Consider the following 22,935-nt stretch of genomic DNA (forward strand, 5'->3'; position numbering starts at 1 on the left):
CAGATCTCCGTGTTAGACCAAGCATAAGTCAGTCCAACATCTCCACAGGTTCATGGAAACAATCTCTACTTCTGGATGGCCTTATATTTTGCAGTCATATGATGAAAACTCTTCAATACATGCAGTTCTTGTCCTCTATTAGAAATTAAGAGAGTTCTTTGATTTTTTTAAATTCTTCTATGATGCTTTGTATCCACAAATTTTGTTAAACTAAGTTAATTTTCATGGACCATTTAACTGGTGACTTGGCAATACTTATCTACATGGCTTCAAACAAATTAACAAAGAGCATGCCACAAAATGTCCTTATAATGGATTTTAGAAGCAGTAACTTGCCTGGTTACTTTAGTTAGTGTTCTAAAGAAGTATAAGATACATTCAAAAAATTGTCACCAGCTACCAATTAGTTTTTATCACAACAGCAGCGCATTATTAACTAGCACCTTCTCCGATTCTTCTTAATGGCAAAAATGGTTGAGCAGATTGGCTTTAACTTGTCATACGACCTTTTTTTGCTGGGATTAATGAAATAGAAAGCTTACTCTAATTTGCAAAATTAGGTATGCTAAATAATCATCAGCTCTGAAAGCCATGTATGCTTTTTCAGCTGCATAATAATTTTGACAACAAATAGTAACTGATTAATTTAGGAAGTTTTAGCTCTAACAGTTTAACAGCGCAAATAGGTTTAGGGAGGTTATGTCTACGCAAGTCCCTGGGATAATCCACTCATAGCATGCCACTATCGGATTTTTTTCTTTTAAAGGGACATCCACCTGCCAGCTTGTGACCTGCTTCAGCATGTCAAGAATTGACAATAAATAAGCTAAAAGGGAAACAAAGAGAAGCCAAAAAAAACCCTCAAAGTTATTCTGTAAGCAATAACAGGATGACCATTGTGCATTTTCTGTTTATCAATGTTCAATATTTGTTCCCTATACTTATCAGCTCAATAATTGTATTTATGTCTAATGTACCACGAGTATTGCAGGAACTCATAAATTTTATCTATTCACTCCATGGGGAAAAACAGAAGCTTCTGTGCTAGTGTAAGTTCATATTAACTCATAAGTACAAATGCGGACTGAATAGCTCATCTGAGATGCCACCATGAGGCTTCATGATAACAAAGAGTTCCGCTGTCGTAGGCATATAGTTCTCCTTAATGATGTACTTTGACAATCTTCCTAAAATAACTGTCAATATTAAACAATTACATAGTGAATTGCTCTTAGTTCAACATGCAAGTTACAAACGGGACATACATTAGCATTGATAAACATGCCCAAGTAAATCAAACTCATTACATATGTTGATATATATTTGGAGTGACATGTTTGTCGAACCAAGTATTAGGAATTGTGACATCCACAAATCAATAAGCTGTTTAGCAAGGAAAGTGGAACCATCACGACCCATCTGGTTCATGGCATACCAAGCCATGCCAAGCAAGACCGGGATGGTTGCAACATTCGAAATGAGAAACTGGCGAAGGAGGGGAGAGGGAGAAGGAAAGAGAGGAAAAGAGAGGGGGAAAGGGAAAGAGAGGGAGAGGGAGAAGGACCTCCAGAGGACCGCCAAGGCTGCCCCATTGCCAACTTCACTGAGAGTCGGCAAAATAAAAAAAAGAAGATAGAGGGCAAAGCTCTTGTTTTGATTGGGAGGGCGATAGAGTCCCTTCAGTCCTTTGGGGGCCTCCACAGCCCTCTATTAGCCTCGATGGCACTCCGACAGCCTCAACGGCAATCCAGTATCCCTCCCTCCCTCTCTTTTCCTATCTCACATTCTTCCTCTCCCCTGCCCTTGCCGCCATGTCAAGCTGCGCTTCGCCAGCCTCTGCCGGCTTCATCATCTCTCTCCCTCCCTTCTTCTCTCTCTCCCTCTCTTTCCCTTCACCCCTCCCTCTCTTCCTCTCTCCTGTTCTCCCTCTCCTCCACCTTCTCTACTACATCGATTCGGCTCCCGCACAGAACAGGCATGGGGGCATGCCAAACCATGTCTTTTGATTGGTATGGTCCCTAGTACCAGCACAACAAGCCTTGCTGCTTAGCAATTTTAGTAGAACCACACAACTTTATTGGAACAATACTTTTTCAAAAAGCTCAAGGAGTTTGCTTAATTTGAGTGGAATCCACTGGGTTTCCATTCTACGTGGACATCCCTTTCAACCCTAGGATATGAATGACCAAAAAAAGAAAAAGAAGCATAGACCAAAAGAACTCAATCCTATCAATTTGAGTCGATATTCTAAGTATCATGGTGGTTCATCCATGCTCTTCAGACCCCTTGAACCGAAAGAGCCACCATATTGTCAAGTCTTTTTTTTGGCCCTTGAATGAAAATAACTGAAGCATCTCACTTATCTCTCTCAGTCAAATCTTCTCATTTCTAACTTCCTCCTTAGTTTTGCTAAATATCTTTATCCACGTCCACATTTTTCCATGTTCAATACATGTGAAAATTCCATTTCAATTCCTTTAAATTCTTGTCCGTTCCCACTTGGAATAACCAGAGAACAATAGTGCATTTCTTATATGCAATATGACTATATTGGGATTTCTGTTTTTGAGTTAAAATAGACCTGTAATGCCAATAGCATTCACTCATACATAATTTTCTTCATTGCTTATTATAATGTAAAAGAACCCTGTTCCTTTCCATGTCAGGAACTAAAGGTAAACCTCAACAAAAAAAAAAAAAAGGGAAAATGAATGGCTGTAAATAGAACAAGAAGTTGACACACGCTATATGATAGTATGAGGATCAAAGGCATGTCAAGATGAATGAAAAGACTAACTGATAACATAAAGCAACATATTATATGTAAAGAAAGAAAAGTTTCCCTACTCAGATATTCATATGCTACTATCATGGTGGTACCCCATGCTGACATGCTGAAAAACCTTGGACCTAATCCTCTGTAGAAGCCTTTCCATCCATCTTCAACAATCAATCTTTTGACAACTTGTCTTGCAGTTTGTCTCTGTTTACTATCACTAACCTACATCCAAAAAATAAATAAATGAAACAGTAGACAATCAAAGGTTGGCAGAATAAGAATTTGCATGCCAAGAATAATGACAAACAGCTTTGTTTTCTCTTGTTAGCGGCAAAGCTACAGCGAAAACTTAAGAGCTCAAATTAAAAAGAAGAAAATGCACAAAGTAGAAGATGAACATCCCCAGAAAAGGGAAAAAGAAAAACCATGCCTCCTATCACTGACTCCAATCTAAGAACCAAAAGTTCATAGCACTATGGAGAGTCAGAAACTTAATCAATCAATTACAGATACCAAAAATGCGAAGACAGTCTACAAAAATTGACAAAATTTCTCCTTCACAGACCAAAAAGCTTCCCCTTGTAGCAAGGTTCATAGAAGTATCCTCTCAACATAATGTATCCACATGAAAGGTTGTGAAAAATGACTAGCTTTAATGCTTATGCCAACTGCATACAGACCCCAAGAGTACAAACAACATAATAATATTTTCTCATTCCATCTCCACATCCAAGTACCTATAATATGATACAGTGTTTAGAGACAGTGATGGGTCAATGAGATTGATCCAGCTGACCTGCTTATGCCAACTGCATATAGCTCCCAAGAGTACAAGATAATAATAATTTCTCATTCCATCTCCACATCCAATTATCCGAAGTATGATCAAGGATTCTGGTCCCAGTGGGACGTCCCGCGGGACACCGAGACAGGATACCATTCTATATGTCGGGACGGGGTACCATTCTATCCCGCTAGCATCTGACAGGGACGCTGGGACATCCCCTGTCTCAAATGTTTGGACGGGGCAGTGCATCCCATTCCATGGAAAAATCGGAAGAGTCCCGTTCCACGGAATTTAAAACCTTGAGTATTGTTGGTGCACAAATCTGCTTGCACCGGAGAAGCTGGAGTCGGGGAAGCCGCGGTCGCCGCCGGGACCTGCAAAGGAAGTCTAAACCGGAGGTGGGGTTGCTCCGGCAAGACCCTCCGACGCTCAAGTCAGTTCTCTGCCTCAACAAGAATGGAGTGCTCGAACGGAGAATTTAGCAGAGTTTTGATATAAGAAATGAGCTTAGAGTATAACGTATCTGGATCCCCCCTTTTTATAGGCGGAGAAGGTAACGGATCGATGGCGACGTCTGTAATCGTTTGATCGTGGGCCGCCCGTAGTCAGGGGGAATTTATTGCGAGAGGTAGTGGAGCGGAATCGTGGCCATCACCGCAGCTCGCCACATGGAATCTGTTGCAAGGAGTGGAGCAGCGTCCGTTGTCGTGACTTGCCAGCGGATAGGAGAATCGCCCGGTATCCGTCGCAGGAGGTGGAGCAGGTTCGTGGCCGTTATGGTGGCCTGCCAGGGGGTAGTGGAGCTGTGCGGAATCCGCCACAGGGAGTGGAGCAGAGCCGCGATGGTTACTGCGGCCTGTCAGGGAATGATGGGGCTGCGCGGAATCCGCCACAGGAAGTAGAGCAGGATCGTGGCCGTTATGGTGGCCTGCCAGGGGGCGCGGATCTGTTGATTGAAGCTCGGCAGCGGTCGGAGCCCGGCCTCTGTAGAGGTCCGGGAGAGGTCCTCCTGGCGGTTGGGGTCGTGGGTGGAGTCTGACTTCTGTGGGAGTCCGGGCGGAACCCGGCTCCCGTAGGAGTCCGGACGGAGTCCCCTGCAAACAAAGTTAAAGGTGAAGTCCGGCTCCCGTAGGAGTCCGGACGGAGCTTACCAGCAGTTGACACTGAGGACGGAGCCCGGCTCCCGTAGGAGTCCGGGCGGAGCTGTTCCGCAGTTGATGTCGGAGGCGGAGCCCGGCTCCCGTAGGAGTCCGGGCGGAGCTGTTCTGTAGCTGATGTCGGAGGCGGAGCCCGGCTCCCGTAGGAGTCCGGGCGGAGCTGTTCTGTAGCTGACGTCGGAGGCGGAGCCCGGCTCCCGTAGGAGTCCGGGCGGAGCTGTTCTGTAGCTGACGTCGGAGGCGGAGCCCGGACTCCTACGGGAGTCCGGGCGGAGCTGTTCTGCAGCTGATGTCGGAGGCGGAGCCCGGCTCCCGTAGGAGTCCGGGCGGAGCTGTTCTGTAGCTGATGTCGGAGGCGGAGCCCGGCTCCCGTAGGAGTCCGGGCGGAGCTGTTCTGCAGGTGATGTCGGAGGCGGAGCCCGGCTCCCGTAGGAGTCCGGGCGGAGCTGTTCTGTAGCTGACGTCGGAGGCGGAGCCCGGCTCCCGTAGGAGTCCGGGCGGAGCTGTTCTGCAGCTGATGTCGGAGGCGGAGCCCGGCTCCCGTAGGAGTCCGGGTGGAGCTGTTCTGTAGCTGATGTCGGAGGCGGAGCCCGGCTCCCGTAGGAGTCCGGACGGAGCTGTTCCGCAGTTGATGTCGGAGGCGGAGCCCGGCTCCCGTAGGAGTCCGGGCGGAGCTGTTCTGTAGTTGATGTCGGAGGCGGAGCCCGACTCCCGTAGGAGTCCGGGCGGAGCTGTTCCGCAGCTGATGTCGGAGGCGGAGCCCGGCTCCCGTAGGAGTCCGGGCGGAGCTGTTCCGCAGCTGATGTCGGAGGCGGAGCCCGGCTCCCGTAGGAGTCCGGGCGGAGCTGTTCCGCAGCTGATGTCGGAGGCGGAGCCCGGCTCCCGTAGGAGTCCGGGCGGAGCTGTTCTGCAGCTGATGTCGGAGGCGGAGCCCGGCTCCCGTAGGAGTCCGGGCGGAGCTGTTCTGTAGCTGATTCCGCTGAGGGTTCCGGCTGTGGGTATTTTATACCCAACACCAGTCCCCCTACTTCCGAGTTTGAATTTTAAACGAAGGAAGTACAGAGAGAGATGGGCACAGCCGGAACCGTCTCTTCGAATCCTGCGCACTGCCGCCTCCAGATATTTTGACATTTAATGAGCGCGTGCCGGAGTCTTTTCAAATTGGAGCGGTACGAGGGGACGCTTCGAAAATCCCGCAGGTACACTGGCCTAGGTACGGCGCAATTATGATCCTGCCAACCGTCAGCCGCTTTTAGCCGCCTGCCAGGGAGAGTGGGACACGTGTTGGATGCGGACTGGCCTGGGGGATTCGCGATCATTATGGCGCCGGATCCCAGGGTCTATTTAAACCCGTCCTCCCTCCTTTAGGCGTTCTACTCCATTCCTGAGTTTTTGCTGGTGTCTGTCCTCTCTTCGAGAGCCCTGCTTTAGTGAGCGTCTTCTCGAGCCGTAGGCGCCTCCTGTTTCTCGTCCCCCAGGTCCCTCAGAGTAACATAGGTTAGTGCCAACCTTCCTCTCACCGCCTAGGGGCTTCTCCTCTCATCATTACTTTTGTGCCTCCCTCCGAGTTAGCCCTTCATTCCCCTTTCGGTCCGTCTTTTTAGGGTCCTTTAGATCCCCCCTTCGAAACTCAAAATGTCCTCTGGCTCTTCTGCTCCCGGCAGTTCTGAGAGTTATTCTGCTTCAAACCCCCAGGTCCCTGACTCTGCGGACGAACCCGCGCTCGGGGCTGGGCCTCGCCCGGTTTTCGCGCCGGGCGCTATTCCATGTTCGTCGACTCCAGATGAACTCCTTCTGATAAGGGTTCGGTATGGGGTTCCTCCGGAGTACGACCTGAAGCTACCTGGTCCCTCTGACCGGGCCTGCACTCCTCCTCCCGGTCGCTTCTGTTTGTATCAGGAAGCGTTCCGTGCCGGACTCCGGCTTCCGCTTCCTGACTTCGTCGCTGCCTTCTTCCGTTTCTTGGACATTTCTCTCGCTTCCGTGGCCCCGAATTCCTTTAGGTTTTTGATAGGGTTTCTCTCCCTCTGTCACATAGCCGAGGTTCAGCCGTCCCTCTCCTTGTTTAGGCATTTTTATACCTTCAAACGCCATCCTTCGGCGAAGGACTGGTGGTACTTCTCCCCCCAGTTTGGTAAGAAGGGGTTGCTGAAGGGCGCCCCTTCTTCGATTCACAATTGGAAGGGAAAATTCCTCTTCGTCCACTGCCCGACCTTGGAGCTGGGCCTGCCCCCTTGGGGTTCTCTGAGGGATTCCGTCCGTCGGGCTCCCAGTCTGGAGGAGGACGACCTCCAAGCCGCCCAGAAGCTTCTAACTTATCCCGCTCCTTCTCTTCCTAATCTTCTGAGGGAGCAGCTTCTTTTCAACATCGGCCTGAGCCCCCAGGATCCAGCGAGTATTTGTCTTATCTTTTCTTTTCTTGCCTTCCTCTTCTTCTTCTCTTTACTTCTTTTTCCTTTCCAATCTCTTCTTTTTCTTTCTTTCTTCTTTCTCTTTTTTTTTTTTTTTTTTGACTCTTGACTGATCGGTGTCGCTTTTTTTTCCCTCTTTTCTTCTTTCTTCTCCTTTTTTCTTTTCTCTTTTTTTTTTTTTTAGCGATGGACGCCGAAGCAACGCGGATGCTCGCCAGGGGCATGAGAGCTCAGAAGAGAAAGGGCGCGGCGGCCTCCGGATCGGCGAAGAGGGCCAGGGCGGAGGAGACAAGCTTGGCTGCGCCCGTCCAGGCGGCCCCGGCCATCGACATTCCTTCAGATGCCGAGCCAGTGGCCCCCCGGGCTTCCTCGAGCCCGCCGACTGAGGCCCCCGCTCCGGGGGTTCGCCCCACGAAGGCGCCCGCCACGGGGAGGAGGAAATCGGTGGCTCGCAGGGCGAGTGGCCACCGAGCTGCTGCAGACGAGTCCGTCTGCTCCGAGGGGGGATCGGAGAACCCTTTCAACGATAGGGACTTGATCAGGCGGCTGCTCGACGGCTGCATCCTGTCCGACGTCGTGGAGAGGATCGACCGCGCCGATCCTGAGCAGCGGGCCTGGGACTCTTTGGGGTCCTTCCTCGAGGTAAGCGGATGTTTATTTACACGGTCACCCTGCCTTTGTCGTAATTCTCTATCCGTCCTTGCAGATTGGGCACCAGCTCTTCGCCTATGTCGGGGCGGCGAGCCGCATGAGGAGGGACCTCCTTCAGGCGGAGGAACGCTACCAAGCCGAGGTTGCTCGCCTCCAAGCGAAGACGGCCGAAGTAGTCGCCCTCCAGGAGGCCCTGGAAAGAAAGAGGCAAGCCCGGGAAGAAGAGAAACAAGCCCGGGAAGAGGAGAGACGGATCTTGGAGGAGTCGGCGAGGAAGGCGGAGGCCGAGGTCGCTCATTTGGTCGAGCAAACTCCGGTTCTGGTCTCGGAGGCCAGGGCCCTTGCGGTGGAGGAATTCAAGGCCTCCGCGGAGATGAGGGTCCTGAATGTCCAGTTCGGCCAGGAGGCGTTCACCAAGGGGTTCGAGCTCTGCCAAGAGAAGGTGGCCAGCAAATTCCCCGAACTCGACCTCGGCTTTCTTGAGGAGTCCGAAGACGAGGCCGGCCCTTCGTCCACCGCCACCGCAGTCGCACCCCCCGCGCCGAGTTCTCCACCTCCCGCCCCTGAGGTCTGAGACCTCTGATCTTGTGCCCTTATTTTGTCGCCATATTTCCTTTCTGTTTGTCTTCAAAATTATTCAATCAATAAAGTCGAATTTCTTGTTGTGGATGGCTTCTCCTCCCCCCTCCTTCTTTCTGCCTTTCTTCTTGTAATGAGTCGATCTTTGATGCTTGCATCTTCCGATGGCAGTACCCTGCTGAAGCACTCCCCTTGCCCCTGGGGGTCCCGCTGAAATCGACAATCCAGCGGTTGAAAAAAGAGGTCCTTCACCTGATGAAGAAGTTGAAGAAGTCGGAAGGCGAGCTCCGCAAATCGAGAGAAGGCCATTCTGAAGCCGCCGCCGAGGCCGTCCACTTTCGGAGTCTCCATGTGAAGGCGATCATGGATTACAGCCGGAGGAAGGCGAACTTCACAAAGGAGCTCGAGGAATGCAAGAAGAGCACCAGCAACCGCATTTGGGCTCAAGAGGCCAGGATCAGCGCCCTTAAGATGGAGCTGTCAGCTGCTAAGAGGAAGATCGGCCAGCTGGAAGGAAACTCATCCCGGCTCTTGGCCCGGGTTGACGATGGACAGAAGTGGTCGCAGAAGGTCTCCGACCTTCAGAAGCAGCTTCAAGACGTCGAGATGAGCCACGACGTGCAGCGGGCCAGCTGGCGCCGGCAAGCGGAAGAGTATAAAGGGAGATTCCGGACGGCGGCTGACGAAGTCGTTCGTCTCCAAAGACAGCTGGCTAATAGGGCGCTGCTTACTTCCGCCCAAGATTCCGAAGAGCTCCAGGCCCTGAGAGGCACTGTTGAAGGGATTTCTGTCTCCCTCGGGGAGAAGACGGCCGAGCTGCAACAGGTGAAGATCCAACTGACACTTGAGCGGAAGGCCGTCGCAGACGCGGAGGCGGAGTCCGAAGTTTTGCGGAAGTGGCGTCGAGAAGCGGAGGCTGAGAGCCAGAAACTTCGTCGGGCGCTCCAGGATGCGCTGCGGAACAGGGAAGAACTAGAAGAAGCAATAGAGAACCTGAGGCAGTCCTGGTTGAGGGATGGAGTAGATAACCCGAGGTCGGAGGGAGCAGGACCTCTTTAGAGCTCTTTTGTCTTTCTGTCTTATCGTGCAGTTATTTTCTTTTTGTCGTTTTGTCCTTCTTTCCTTGGCCGTCCTGGCCTTGTAGTGTGTATATATCGGAAATGAAATGAAAGGAGCATTTTATGTTACCTCGTCCGCGTGCTGCGCTAATATTGTTGTCTGCAGAACCTTTCTCGACGTTTGACTTGTCTGATGTAGACGTCGTCGGGGGGGGCTTTTTCCTTTCATCCGATCTTGTTAGGCGGCCGAGTTTCGTCGCCATTAACCCTTGCCGCAGAAGCCGCGGATGGGGCCCGGCTCCCGTAGGAGTCCGGACGAAGTCTTCCTTGTAGGCGGAACCCGGCTCCCGTAGGAGTCCGGGTGGAGTCTTCCTTGGCGTTGGAACCCGGCTCCCGTAGGAGTCCGGGCGAGGCCTTCCTTGGCGTTGGAACCCGGCTCCCGTAGGAGTCCGGATGAAACCTTCTTTGGCGTCGCGGATGGAACCCGGCTCCCGTAGGAGTCCGGGTGGAGCCTTCCTTGGCGTCGGAACCCGGCTCCCGTAGGAGTCCAGACCTTTCATTTCGCTCGAGCCGGCGTGAGGTTTTCCTCTCGTTATCAGCCTGGCTTGTGGGGGCGCGTTAGGGCGCTGTAAGGCCTCTCCCCCATCCGGTCTAAAAGAACCGGGCCTTCGACTTTGCCCATGTCAGGACGAGGTTCTCCTCCTGTTCCTGACATGGCTGTGGGGGCACATTAGGGCGTTGTAAGGCCTCTCCCCCCTCCGGTCTAAAAGAACCGGGCCTTCGACCTTGCTCATGTCAGGACGAGGTTCTCCTCCTGTTCCTGACATGGCTGTGGGGGCACATTAGGGCGTTGTAAGGCCTCTCCCTCCATCCGGTCTAAAAGAACCGGGCCTTTGACTTTGCTCAAGTTAGGGCGAGGTTCTCCTCCTGTCCCTAACAGGGCTGTGGGGGCACATTAGGACGTTGCAAGGCCTCTCCCCCCATCCGGTTTAAAAGAACCGGGCCTTTGACTTTGCTCAAGTTAGGGCGAGGTTTTCCTCCTGTCCCTAACAAGGCTGTGGGGGCACATTAGGGCGTTGTAAGGCCTCTCCCCCCATCCGGTCTAAAAGAACCGGGCCTTTGACTTTGCTCATGTCAGGACGAGGTTAGGCAGAAAGAAAAGTAGATTCAAGGCGAAATAGTAAGTGATACATTTACAGTTTTCCCGCTCCTCCTTGAGGCCCTCCGGTGATGGAGTCGATGGTCCCGATGGGAGGCCGGTCCCCGGGCTGCTCCTCCCTTTTCTGCGGTTCAGGCGGTGGGAGGGCTCTTGGCCGGTCTCCTCTACCCTCAGGCCTACGGCGGATGAATCTGTCGAGTCGACCTCGCCGAATAAGCTCCTCGATCTCGTCCTGGAGCTGGATGCATTCTTCGGTGTCGTGGCCGTGGTCGCGGTGGTAGAGGCAGAACTTGTTGGGGTTGCGCTTTCCGGGATGTGTGCGCATCCTCTCCGGCCTAGGGAGCTGCTCCCTGACCTCCATTAATACTTGGGCCTTCGAGGCGTTGAGGGGGGCGTAGTTGCGAAATCTCCCTGGTGGGGAGCCCCGCCGAACCCCGCGGTCCGGGCTTCTCTGCCTGCGTGCCCGGGGTGGAGTATGGGCGCGCTTATGTCCAGGAGGGGATCGGGAACGCGGCCAGGCTTCCTTGGGCCTTTTCTCAACGGCGGGCTTACTCGAATCTCCCGCTTGACGCTCCCTCGCTGTCTCTTCGTCCTTCATTTTGAAGGCTTCTTCCGCTCGGGCGTATCCTTCAGCCCGAGCCAGTAAATCGGCAAAATCCCTGGGGTACTTCTTCTCCAGGGAGTACAAAAGATCGTTCTTCTGAAGGCCACCTTTCAGGGCGGCCATAGCAACTGATTGGTCCAAGTTCCGGACCTCCAACGCCGCGATGTTAAAGCGGTTGACGTAGGCCCGTATGAACTCCCCTTCCCTCTGCTTGATGTTGATGAGGGACTCCGAACCCTTCCGGGGACGCCGGCTGCTAACAAAATGGGCCACAAATTGGTGGCTCATTTGATCGAAGGAAAAGATGGTACCCGGCTTCAGAGCCGAGTACCAGTTCCTCGCTGCTCCCTTCAAAGTAGACGGAAAAGCCCGGCATAAGATGGCGTCAGGAGCGCCGTGAAGCAGCATCATCGTTCGGAAGGCCTCCAGATGATCAACCGGGTCCGACGTCCCGTCGTAGCTTTCGAACTGAGGAAGCTTGAAGTTCGACGGGATCGGTTCCTGCATAATCATTTGGGAGAAGGGAGGGTCAGTGCAAATATCCTCACCATAAGCGGGGGGTGCGTGGCGGAGTTCTTCAATCCGCCGGTTCATCTCCTGGAGCCTTCGGTCCAGGAAATCCTCTCGACTTCGAGTCTTGAGGGTCCTTTGGCAGAACGGGGGCAGGGATCTTCCAGGGGTGGAGTCGTGATCCGATTGAGGGCTCTCTACCCTCGGATTTGCCTTCCCGGGAAGGACGGGGCGGCTGGCCCAGGTGGCCCGCCCCGCCGCCGGGTTCTGGCATTTCGGAGATGCCCCCTCCGGATGCGCCGACGCCTGTGGTTGCTGCTGCTGCATTGCTTGTACGGCTTCGACGAGGCCTTTGACCTGCTGCGCCAGCAAGTCAAACTGCTCCGCGCCGACCGCCGCCGCCGGAGGGGGAGGAGGAGGAGGCTGAGAAACTGGAGGGGAGGCCGGAGCCTGAGATCTGGCCGCGGAGGCCGTAGACCGCCGGGTGGACGCCTTGCGCGGAGGCATCGAATGTCGATCTCGCGAAGGGAGATTAGGAGTGGGTGACGGAGAGACGGTCGGAGACGGCTCCGTTGAACACTCCTTTAAGAACAAGGATGCTGCGAAGACACAGCCCTTCCTCTAGCGCCAATCCTGTTGGTGCACAAATCTGCTTGCGCCGGAGAAGCTGGAGTCGGGGAAGCCGCGGTCGCCGCCGGGACCTACAAAGGAAGTCTAAACCGGAGGTGGGGTTGCTCCGGCAAGACCCTCCGACGCTCAAGTCAGTTCTCTGCCTCAACAAGAATGGAGTGCTCGAACGAAGAATTTAGCAGAGTTTTGATATAAGAAATGAGCTTAGAGAATAACGTATCTGGATCCCCCCTTTTTATAGGCGGGGAAGGTAACGGATCGATGGCGACGTCTGTAATCGTTTGATCGTGGGCCGCCCGTAGTCAGGGGGAATTTATTGCGAAAGGTAGTGGAGCGGAATCGTGGCCATCACCGCAGCTCGCCACGTGGAATCTGTTGCAAGGAGTGGAGCAGCGTCCGTTGTCGTGACTTGCCAGCGGATGGGAGAATCGCCCGGTATCCGTCGCAGGAGGTGGAGCAGGTTCGTGGCCGTTATGGTGGCCTGCCAGGGGGTAGTGGAGCTGTGCGGAATCCGCCACAGGGAGTGGAGCAGAGCCGCGATGGTTACTGCGGCCTGTCAGGGAATGATGGGGCTGCGCGGAATCCGCCACAGGAAGTGGAGCAGGATCGTGGCCGTTATGGTGGCCTGCCAGGGGGCGCGGATCTGTTGATTGAAGCTCGGCAGCGGTCGGAGCCCGGCCTCTGTAGAGGTCCGGGAGAGGTCCTCCTGGCGGTTGGGGTCGTGGGTGGAGTCTGACTTCTGTGGGAGTCCGGGCGGAACCCGGCTCCCGTAGGAGTCCGGGCGGAGTCCCCTGCAAACAAAGTTAAAGGTGAAGTCCGGCTCCCGTAGGAGTCCGGACGGAGCTTACCAGCAGTTGACACTGAGGGCGGAGCCCGGCTCCCGTAGGAGTCCGGGCGGAGCTGTTCCGCAGTTGATGTCGGAGGCGGAGCCCGACTCCCGTAGGAGTCCGGGCGGAGCTGTTCTGTAGCTGATGTCGGAGGCGGAGTCCGGCTCCCGTAGGAGTCCGGACGGAGCTGTTCTGTAGCTGATGTCGGAGGCGGAGCCCGGCTCCCGTAGGAGTCCGGACGGAGCTGTTCTGCAGCTGATGTCGGAGGCGGAGCCCGGCTCCCGTAGGAGTCCGGGCGGAGCTGTTCCGCAGTTGATGTCGGAGGCGGAGCCCGACTCCCGTAGGAGTCCGGGCGGAGCTGTTCTGTAGCTGACGTCGGAGGCGGAGCCCGGATCCCGTAGGAGTTCGGGCGGAGCTGTTCTGCAGCTGATGTCGGAGGCGGAGCCCGGCTCCCGTAGGAGTCCGGGCGGAGCTGTTCTGTAGCTGATGTCGGAGGCGGAGCCCAGCTCCCGTAGGAGTCCGGGCGGAGCTGTTCTGCAGTTGATGTCGGAGGCGGAGCCCGGCTCCCGTAGGAGTCCGGATGGAGCTGTTCTGTAGCTGATGTCGGAGGCGGAGCCCGGCTCCCGTAGGAGTCCGGGCGGAGCTGTTCTGCAGCTGACGTCGGAGGCGGAGCCCGGCTCCCGTAGGAGTCCGGGCGGAGCTGTTCTGTAGCTGATGTCGGAGGCGGAGCCCGGCTCCCGTAGGAGTCCGGGCGAAGCTGTTCTGTAGCTGATGTCGGAGGCGGAGCCCGGCTCCCGTAGGAGTCCGGGCGGAGCTGTTCCGCAGTTGATGTCGGAGGCGGAGCCCGGCTCCCGTAGGAGTCCGGGCGGAGCTGTTCTGCAGTTGATGTCGGAGGCGGAGCCCGGACTCCTACGAGCCCGGCTCCCGTAGGAGTCCGGACGGAGCTGTTCTGCAGTTGATGTCGGAGGCGGAGCCCGGCTCCCGTAGGAGTCCGGGCGGAGCTGTTCCGCAGTTGATGTCGGAGGCGGAGCCCGACTCCCGTAGGAGTCCGGGCGGAGCTGTTCTGCAGTTGATGTCGGAGGCGGAGCCCGGCTTCCGTAGGAGTCCGGGCGGAGCTGTTCTGCAGTTGATGTCGGAGGCGGAGCCCGGCTCCCGTAGGAGTCCGGGCGGAGCTGTTCTGTAGTTGATGTCGGAGGCGGAGCCCGGCTCCCGTAGGAGTCCAGGCGGAGCTGTTCTGTAGCTGATGTCGGAGGCGGAGCCCGGCTCCCGTAGGAGTCCGGGCGGAGCTGTTCTGCAGTTGATGTCGGAGGCAGAGCCCGGCTCCCGTAGGAGTCCGGACGGAGCTGTTCTGCAGTTGATGTCGGAGGCGGAGCCCGGCTCCCGTAGGAGTCCGGGTGGAGCTGTTCTGTAGCTGATGTCGGAGGCGGAGCCCGACTCCCGTAGGAGTCCGGGCGGAGCTGTTCTGTAGCTGATGTCGGAGGCGGAGCCCGGCTCCCGTAGGAGTCCGGACGGAACTGTTCTGTAGCTGATTCCGCTGAGGGTTCCGGCTGTGGGTATTTTATACCCAACAAGTATGATACAGTGTTTAGAGATGGATGGGTCAACCAGATTGATCTGCCTAACCTGCTACCTGACACCTACTACAGATCAAGTTGACTAAAAATCAGGAAATATTAAAAGACTTTGACTTGTTGATCCAGATGATTGAATTGCTTGAACAACTGAAATTAAACCTGTGTCAAGTGTCAACCCTCCAGGTCAGATGGAACCATCACTTGAAAAGGTGGAAAAACAAGTTCACAATTTCTCCTCTCCTCCCTTTTCCCTTTTCTTCCTATCCCACAGAGGTGGCACAGATACATCTAGTGGAAATAATAGCCGTCTACTAGGAAAGGAACCAGCAAGCTAGAAGTGGTAGTGACATGACCAGATCCAATGGGATCAGGGACAATGGAACCAATTTCGGTGGCAGTGATGTAGATGCAGCTAAGATCAAGAGGAAGCAGAGGCATAATGACCAGATCGGGCCAGATTGAGCGCAGCAAAGGTCGAGTAATAAAATCTAACGAGCAGCAAGGCTTGATCAGGAAGGGGGAGAGGGAGATGCTGGGAGGAGGATGGCTCAGTTGGGATCTTGAGGATTTGGGAAGCAGGAGAATAGCAATTGGGAGTGTGAAGGAGGAGAACATTTCATGTGGCAGCCTATCAAACTGCAATTGACCCACGGTTGAGTCAAGAACCAACGACCTAGATGCTGTAGTGGGTAAATATGGTTCAATGGTTTCCAAACACTAGTAGATAATGACAAGTTAGTTTCACCTTTCCTAAATTTTTTTTTAAAATTCAACTACTACATTTACAAGGATGCGCATAGATTACCAGTGTTATGATGATAGGATTGTACCATAAAGGTAGAATGGACCAGATAAGATTGGATCATACATTAGATCTTACGTTGTAAGATTCTTTCCGACTTCTTTTAAATGTTGAAGAAAAAGGGTAGAATTATGAAAGTAAAAGACATGAATAAATTAAAAGAAGTTTACTTTCTAACATACATGGTTGTAAGAAGTTTACTTTCTAACAACCTTAAGTCCACGTCTACAATGTCCAAGAAAGAGAACAAAGTTAGGTTATTCGATACGACTACAAGCCACCACATAAGCCTATACCTTAATTTGAACCCAAATAAATATATAAATAGGATTATAGATAAATAAAGTATAAAAAATATGTTGTCATCATCAACATCATCTTTGTTGGATTTGAGACACAAATCTACCCCCTTTTCCTTTTGCTTCTTAAGGAACAAGCAACAAATTCCTCCCCATCCACCAGTTGAACATTATACAACATCAAACGAGTCTTCTCACATTTACCGACATATTTAACCCTAGTCATGAATGTAACATACAAAGCAAGCTACCTTTGCCCCAAATGCATAGACTCAATTCTCCTTTGAAATAATAGGCTATCGAAAAGCGTATGCAGATTTTAAAAATGGTTGCAAAGATAATAAGAACATGCAAATACATGCGACACTCATATGTAGGTTTACTTTCAAAAATTGGAAAAAATAAGCACCCATATACTACCAAATCTCTTTTTCTTTACTTTCGAAAGCTTAAAATAGCTAGGAGGTTCTTTTTTTATATTTTTTAGGGGCTTATCAATGATGAGTTGGCCATTTAAAATTTAATAAGTTTAAATTAATCAAAAGGGCATAAGTTCTAATTGCTTTAACATGCACCGACATGATGCAGATATGAAGCTTAAAATTCAGACAATTGTATGATTCGTAATCTGGATCTTATGATCCTGGTTTCTGTCTAGGATCCAATCTGATCCCAATGTGGTGATCCCAAAGCTGTTAAAGGTAGGGATGAAAGTGGTATAGATATTATCCGTTCGGATCCATTTTCGTATCCTAATCAAACCGGATATGGATAGAAATTTGAGGATCCGACTAATATCCGTATCCATATCCGTCAAAGAAAAATGGATATGGATATGAATAAATAACTATCTGATCCGTATCCGAATATCCGAATATATATGTAATCCTATATAATTTTATATAATATTTATTAATTTTTAAAAAATATATACAACTATATAAACATATTATTAACTTGATTTATCATCTATTTAGTAATATTTTTGATTCTGTAGTCATAAAGTTTGATTATATAAGTAATATCTGTAATTATATCCATACCTCTAATATCCAAATTGTATCCGTATCCATTTAAAACAAATATGGATATGAATTTTTGCATCCAAATAATATCCGTATCCGTATTTGTATTCATCAGACAAAACAAATATGGATATGAATATGGTGGTATCCAATCCGCATTCGATCCGATTTCAACCCTAATTAAAAGCATGCCTGAGATGCAAGAGACTCGAGGCGAGGGTCTTCACGACTTTTACCCCCTTAGGCGAGGCGAGGTGGCTGAGGCGCCGCCTAGGCACTTGAGAAGCACGCTTGACATAATCTCCAAAGGAGGCGTGCTTCAACCGCTTTAGTCTCAGAAGGGAAACAAAAGGGTGACAGAGACATTTTGGGAAGTCAGACAGATGCAAAGAAGGAAAAAAAAGAGTGAGATGATGGAAGAGAGGGCAGTCATGGTCACCAATTGAAGACCCACAACCATCAGAGCATCGCCCCAGCTACCGGAGAAGAGAGCCCACTCGCCGATTGACGCAACCAAGGAACCACGATCGCCGATCAAAGACCCACAGCCATTGGTGCACTGCCTCAGCCATCGAAGAAGAGAATCCACTCATCGATTGACGCAACCGAGGACCCACAGTCGCCGATCGAAGACCCATAGCCGCCGACCGACGACCCCACCCATCGGAGCCCCCACCAAATAGTACGGCTCCACTTTTTTTTCTTTATTTTCTTTCTTTCTCTTCTTTCCTTTTCTCACCATTCCTCTTTTCTTTTTTGGGCAACGTTCTTTACTACTTATCATTCCTGCGACCCGTTCCTTTTTTTTTTGGGGACATCCTTTACTGCTTATCGTTCGCATGACCCATTCTTTTTTTTTTTGGGCGATGCCCTTTACTGCTTATCGTTCCCGCGAACTGCTCATCGTTCCCCCTTTTTTTGGTCATCTACAGAAACATTTTTGGGCATTTTTTTTTATTTTGTAACACAGCAATATTTTTTTTGGGTTACACTCTCCCTTCTCTTTTCTTTTTTTTTGGGCTCTTTTTTTTGGGTCACATAACCAACACAGTGTATGTAATAGATTTTTTTTTTTTTTTGGAGGCTGATTTCGTTATCATTGTTTGGCACCTATTTTAGGAGGTTAAAATGGATTTCAGAAGCCATGGGTCATCTAAAAAAGATCCAGCGTGGAAGTATGCACATTTGACTGACCCAATGGGCAAAAACAAAAATAATATTATTTGTAATTTTTGTGGAAAAATGACTAAAGGAGGGATTTGTCGGGCAAAACTGCATATAGTTGGAGGGTTTCGAAATGCCAGAGATTGCCAAAAATGTCCACCACATATTTGTGAAGAGATTAAAGATTATATGTTAAAGAAAGCAGAGGAAAAGAAACAAGGTAATTTGTTGCATGATTTTGATGATATGGAAGACTATGATGTTGATGAAGAAGATGAAATTCAGATGGTTGGTCCTCGTAGTAAAAGTGATGGTACAAACGAAAGTTCTATGACTAGCAGCAAAGCACCTAGCTCAAAGAAACCAAAAGAGAAGAGTCCTATAGATTTGTATTTTACTCCTGATGTAGAAATAGTTGTTCAAAGTAGAAAAGAAGGCAAAGAGAAGCAAACTACTATCAATGAAGTTTGCAGAAAAGAATTAAGAGATAAGACTTATAGAGAGTTGGCTAAGTGGATGTATCATGCTGGCATTCCATTTAATGCCGTAAATTATCCAAGCTTTAATGTTGCAATTGAAGCAATTGGATAATTTGGTCCTACCATGAAACCTTCAAGTTATCATGAGGTTACGATCCCTTTGTTAAGAAAAAAAAGTTGAGCATACTTGAGATTTGATGAAGAGCCACCAAGAAGAGTGGGCAAGGTATGGATGCTCGATTATGCCAGACGATTGGAAGGATGAGATGGCAAAGGATATAATCAACTTTTTAGTGAACTCTCCTAAAGGATCGGTATTCATCAAACCTGTTGATGCTTCCCATACTATAAAGAGTGAAAATCTCTTATTCAAATTGCTTGATGACATAGTGGAGCAAATTGCAGAAGCAAATGTCATTCAAGTGGTGACCGACAATGCCTCTAATTATGTAGCTGCAGGTAGAATTTAATTTGAACAAACTTTTCCATCTTTAAATTTTAAGAAATTGTTTAGTACAATTATAATTTAATATTCAAATTTTTGAATTTTGAACAGAGAGATTGTTGGAGGCAAAAAGATCAAATTTATATTGGTCACCATGTGCTGCCCATTGTATTGACTTGATTTTGGAGGATATTGCTGAAATTTCAACAATTAAAAAAAATATTGATGGGGTAATTTTTTTGAATGGGTACATCTATAGCAAAACGGGCATTGTAAACTTGATAAGGAGTTTCACAAGATAAAGAGAGCTGCTTAGGCCAGCTAAAACTAGATTTGCAACTGCCTTTATCACTCTTCAATTAATACATAATCAGAAGAAAAACTTGAGGAAGATGTTCAATTCGGAAGAGTGGAACTTCAAACCTTAGGCAAAAGAGTCAGCTGCCAAGAGAGCAGTTAGTACTATTTTGATGCCTACATTTTGGACTAACATTGTTTATATCCTTAAGTTGTCTGGCCCTCTTGTTCGTGTCCTTCGATTGGTGGATGGGGAGAAGAAATCTCCTATGGGATATATCTATAAGGCCATGGATAGGGCAAAAAAAACTATTACCAAGTCTTTCAGTGGTAGAGAAAAGAGGTACAAGAAAATCTTTAAAATTATTGATGTTCGGTGGGAATCTCAACTACATCATCCTTTGCACGTAGCTGGCCATTATTTGAATCCTGAGTTCTTTTATGAAACTCCAATATTGAGCAAGATGAAGAGGTGATGCATGGCCTATACAAGTGTATACAAAGACTAGTTCCAAGTGTTGAAGTGCAAGATAAGATTACAGATGAGCTGAACAAGTATAAAAATGCTCGAGGCCTTTTTGGAATACCCATGGCTGTTAGGCAAAGGAAGACAAATCATCAGATAAATAAATTAGTTTATTTTGCTTTATAGATTTAGTTGTAACTTGTACGCTCGTTTATATTTGTAATCTAAAAGCACTTTGACACTTGTTTAATCAACAGTGAGTAGTGGATTGCATATGGATCTTCAATTCCAAACTTGCAAAAGTTTGCAGTGAAAGTTCTTAGCCTCACTTATAGTGCTAGCGGTTGTAAAAGAAATTGGAGTGTGTTTTCACATGTAAGTAATAAGTAACTCTATTATTATTATGTGTGATAGCTTTAAGACATTCTAAATTGGATGTAGTTATATTATCATATAATTTTATTGCTTATTTTATATTTTTATTCTTGCAGCTTCATAGCAAAAAGAGGAATAGACTTGCTCAACAATGCTTGAATGATTTGATATTTGTGAAATACAATAAAGTCTTGAGGCGCCGATATAATAGGCGTGATACCGTTGACCCTATTTCTTTGAAGGACATTGATGATGGTAATGAATGGTTGGTAGGAAGAATGAATGGAGATTCTGATGATGATGTTGAGTTGGTGTATGATGATGATGATTTGACTTGGGATGCTATTGCTAGGGCTGCTGGAGTTGATGAGCCTACCTATCGCACAAGAATTAGTGCGAATGCTTCTTCATCAAGAGGGGGGCTTTACTCTCAAGGCCTAGAGCATCAAGATCAGAACTTGCAGATGAAGAGTTAGAGGACCCAAAAAAAGAGCAAGACATTGGAGATCACAAATCTAATGAAGAAGAAGAAGATGATCTTATTATTGATGATGAGGAGGACTATTAGGAGATTACATCTACTAGTTTATTGCGAGATTAGCTAGAACTTTTAACTAAGATTTTAGACTACTTAGTGATATACTTGTGTTAGTGTGATTTTTATTTTGTTGTTGTGTGCTTATTATGAACAATATATTTTGCTTGAATGTTCGTATGCAGTATGCTACGTGTTTTGTTGAAACTTTAATGAGTTTGCATTTTAGTATTAATGATATTTTGATTATAGTTTGAAAATATATAATTTCACATATTATGCATATTTCATCTTATTTTTAATAAATGTGCGCCTCGCCTTGCTCAGGCGCATGCTTGCGCCTTGCGCCTAGGCTTCTGATGCCTCAGTGCGCCTTGCGCCTTTAATAACTTTAGGTAATCCAATCCTAAGACCATTAGGGCCATTTTGGTCCAAATGAACAATTTTAACATAGTGTCTTAGATCCCTAAAACAATGTGTCTTCTATGTAAGTCTTTCATGGCTGGCATCTATCTCAGCATACAAACCCCATATCTGCTGCCAATATGTTAGATTTTTGTACTGCTATCAAAACCAATGATAGCCAGAGATTAAGCATATACCTGCTATCAAGTCTTAATCATGTCTAAAAGGGTTGTGATAGAAGATGCCACCACACCAGCAACAACAGATTGAACTTAGGATTGTTCAAATAGATCATGCAAGAAACATCAGGCTGTGTGCAGACTGGAGAGGAAAGGAACTGCATGCAGAAAGTAGAGAACAAGCAAAGCCAATGATAGCCAGAGATTAAGCATATACCTGCAGTCGAGTCTTAATTGTGTCTAAAGGGGTTGTGATGCAAGATGCCACCGCACCAGCAACAACTCCACCTGTAGCTTGAACACACATTATTTTCCACTGGCTAGGAACAGTTTCCGTTTCATTCCCATGGCCTAAGAGCCTAATCAAGACACCAAAGAGAACTGTGGTTAGAACTTTCCATTAGTTAGGCTCTGGGGTTATAATCTACTGAAAATAATGATGTCTGTGAGCCTCTAATGAGAAAGGTGTCTCCAGCAGCTAGCCAGCTACATTTATAAGACTTCAATACTAATGGAGGAATTGATGGCAGTTGTAGAAAACCTTATTAAGATAACTTGCACCACCATCTACTCAATATTCATATTTCAAGCTACTAATATTTGGGCCATAATTATCAAATTGACTACCAGAGCTGACCATGTCCACCAAATAAGATTGACGTTGCAGTTACCTAGCATGACACTGTACAGAATAAGGTTACAAAACAGTAAATTTATGTAACTTGCAGCTAAAGAAACTTAGGAGACTGAAATACAAAACTTTGTTAGAAGGAGGAAGCGGGAGAGGAAGAAGAAAGGAAAACAAAAGAATAGTTTGAACTTTGAACATATTTAGTTGGTTCTAGACCAAAATATTCATTTAATTATGTGCATCACATCTATGCAAAATTTTCAAATCAGAGAACCTATTATCTAGAAGTTGGTAATGCACGGCCTTTTGATGCCTCATAAATGTTTTGGCTTTGTACTTCATATCTTATTTTGTTAAAAAAGTTTACACCAAGCCTTGATGTCACAAAACATCATCAAACACGTAACAGGCACGCCACACAGGATTAAAGTTTGTAGTAGCACATAACTCAAACAACAAGTGTTTTAGTAAAAGCATCGGTATTAGGGAGGGGAAGATCTAAAAAAATAATGTGAAGAAAAATTTATACTCATTGATAAAGGTGGCAAAGAGTGACCTAAAAGACTAGCATAAAAAATGTTGGCAAAGCTTGTTCATTAGTCATAAAATGATTCATATTTGATTGTCAAGGAAGAGCGGTATCTCATTTTCTTCATCTTCAAAGAAAGTCAGCAACTTAGATCCACAAGTTCTTTTTAGAACACCATAAAAAAATTAAACTTCATACCTCTCTAACAGCATTAGACACTAAAAACTTCAGGTTTAAATATTTTACATTAGATATTCCCACATGGAAAGAATCCAAAACTGAGAAAATTTAGCTGGTTAAATGCACATAAAAAGTAAAATGCTTTATACCAAGATACTAAGATAGGAACTCCCAAAAAACCAGCCCCAATTAGATGCATAAGGCATGTATCAAGGATAAATTATAAGAATAGAAAAAGGCACAAAAGGCACAACCAAATCTAAGTACAGAGCCTACGCATAATTAAGGCACCTGCATCTAAGGTGTCCAGAGATTATAAACACTATACTAAGCAACAATCAAGTAATGAATTCTTCTCCCATGCATATGAAACAAATATCTGGTAAAAAGGTTGCTAA

The 22,935-nt window shown here is 48.3% G+C and overlaps 1 protein-coding gene across 1 annotated transcript in view; it reads right to left on the reverse strand.

The window, feature by feature from the left end:
- The window catches only part of LOC105046696 (cleavage stimulation factor subunit 50), a 56,113-nt gene that overhangs the window by 25,071 nt on the left and 8,107 nt on the right, over positions 1–22,935 (reverse strand). The window contains exons 4-5 of the mRNA XM_073260127.1: positions 21,415–21,556; positions 2,848–3,001 (exon numbers count right to left, since the gene is read on the reverse strand). Coding sequence (XP_073116228.1) covers positions 2,848–3,001; positions 21,415–21,556 — 296 coding nt within the window. The remainder of the gene's footprint in view (positions 1–2,847; positions 3,002–21,414; positions 21,557–22,935) is intronic.

This window comes from Elaeis guineensis, chromosome 6 (assembly GCF_000442705.2).
Source record: "Elaeis guineensis isolate ETL-2024a chromosome 6, EG11, whole genome shotgun sequence".
Lineage (NCBI taxonomy): Eukaryota > Viridiplantae > Streptophyta > Magnoliopsida > Arecales > Arecaceae > Elaeis > Elaeis guineensis.